At 57.0% G+C, this 2005-nt stretch overlaps 1 protein-coding gene across 1 annotated transcript in view; it reads left to right on the top strand.

The window, feature by feature from the left end:
• The first annotated feature begins 216 nt into the window (after positions 1 to 216).
• The window catches only part of STN1 (STN1, CST complex subunit), a 29154-nt gene continuing 27365 nt past the window's right edge, over positions 217 to 2005 (top strand). The window contains exons 1-2 of the mRNA XM_021708023.1: positions 217 to 402; positions 799 to 982. Of these exons, the coding sequence (XP_021563698.1) occupies positions 217 to 402; positions 799 to 982 (370 nt within the window). The remainder of the gene's footprint in view (positions 403 to 798; positions 983 to 2005) is intronic.

Here is a 2005-nt window from a genome sequence, read left to right as displayed (position 1 = left end):
TGGTGGGCTCGTCCCGAACGGCGGGGGGCCTGGGGCCGAGCGACGGCCAGACAGATCCGACGCATGCTTGGCCTGGAGGGCACCCTTTCCTCCCCGGCCCCCGTTTGAAGCGGTTTCAGGTACGCTTGTGTGGGCGTGTCTCCCAAGCGTGAAAGGCGGCGTGGGGCCGTTTCGAAGTCCGGGCTTTGGGAAAGGAGAGCGGTGCCCTCTGCCAGGATGCCCGAGCCTGCGCCCTTGGCCGTCCCTCCCGGACCCCACACTCCTGGCTGCCGCCCCCAGCCCTGCACCCGTGGTTTCCTCTGCACCCTTGCATCCTTGCCATCCCTCCCGGCTCCCACGCTCCTGGCCACTCCCCCACGGCACTGCAGCCAGTCAGCCCACCCACTCAGCTCTGCACCCCTGGTCAGCCCCCCCAGCCCTGAACCCTTGGCCATCCCTCCCGGACCCCACACTTCCGGCCACACCCCCTGTAGGGGTGCACTCTTGATCATTCCTCCTGGGCCCTGCCTCCCGGTAACTCCTTGGACCCTTGGCCATCCCTCCCGGAGCCCACACTCCTGGCCACCCTCCCCCCACCCTGCATGCCGGTCAGCACACCTATCCAGCCCTGCACCCCTGGTCATTGCACCCCAGCCTTGCACCCTTGGTCATCCCCCCCAGGCCCTGCACCCTGGTCACTCCTCCATCCCTCATCCTTGGTCATGTCCCCAGCCCCTGGCTCTGCACCCAGGTCACCCCTCCGAGTTCTGGAGGCCCACCATACTCACTCTTGATCCTCATTTCTGTGTCTCTCACCAGGTTCTTGACTCAGTGATGCAGAGTGGACGGGAGCCACAGCCTGGCCTCTCAGTGCAGCCTGACACTAGCTGGTGCCCAGAGGAGACCCCTTCCCTCCTGTGGGGCCTGGATCCTGTGTTTCTAGCCTTTGCAAAGCTCTATGTGAGGGACATCCTGGACCTGAAGGAGTCCTGCCAGGTGCCAGGTATGTGCCACAGCACCTGTTCCCCATGGCTGCAGGAAGCTCATTTTGCAAGGTAGAAGCAGTCTGAGTCTTTTTTTTTTTTTGAGTTGGAGTCTCTGTCGCCCAGGCTGGAGTGTGGAGGCATGCTGCTGGACTCAGGTGATCCTTCCACCTCAACTTTCCAAGTAGCTGGAACTACAGGCACATGCCACCACACCTGGCTACTTTTTAAAAAATTTATTGTAGAACTGAGGCCTTGCCAAGTTGCCCCAGCTGGTCTCGAACCCGTGAGCTCAGGCAGTCCTCTCACCCTGGCCTTCCAAAGTGCTGCGATTATAGGCGTGAGCCATTGGAGCCTTTTTTAAGATAGATGTTTGGCCACGGAACATTTTCACCCGCTCTTGAAGTCCTTCATATTTTAAAATGCTCATTTTTCTTTGGACCTGCTCTTGGTAAAAGCAAGTGTGGCTAGGCCTGGCCTTTTGGGAAGTTGTGCCACTGCCCTGGCCTGGGTGGGTAACTCACTTTCTCTAACGCTTAGGTTTCTTCTTAGTAAAAATGGGGCTTAGTTGTGTCTGATCCTTCCTTCCTTCCCTCCTCCTTTTCTCCTTTTCCTTTAGGTTTTTTTTGTTGTTGTTTAATTAGAGACAAGATCTCGCTGTGTTGCCCAGGCTGGTCTTGAGCTTCCCAAAGTGCTGGGATTACAGGTGTGAGCCACCATTCCCATCCCTTGCCTGGTTTTCTTGTGGGAGTTTGTTTTGTTTTGAGTTCATCAGAATAAACTCAGTGAAAGGAAGAGCATATCTGTCTTCTTCACCCAAGGAATCCCAGGGTGCCTGGCATGCTGTAGGCCCTCAAGTCAACAAAGCATTATAAATGAAAGTTTTTTTTGTTTGTTTGTCTTGGGTTTTATTTTTTGATGGGCAGGAGGGAAGGAGGGACAGAGAGTGAGAGACATGGGGAGAGGGACAGAGTGGGAGGAGGGGGGAGAGAGAAAGGAAGTGAGGGTGGCAGGGGAGAAAAGAGCGGGGGGGGGGGGGGGGG

Source organism: Carlito syrichta, unplaced genomic scaffold (genome assembly GCF_000164805.1).
Source record: "Carlito syrichta isolate Samal-C Ts95f unplaced genomic scaffold, Tarsius_syrichta-2.0.1 Scaffold130459, whole genome shotgun sequence".
Lineage (NCBI taxonomy): Eukaryota > Metazoa > Chordata > Mammalia > Primates > Tarsiidae > Carlito > Carlito syrichta.
The sequence above is the reverse complement of the archived record's forward strand: the minus strand, read 5'-3'. Positions and strand labels throughout refer to the sequence as shown.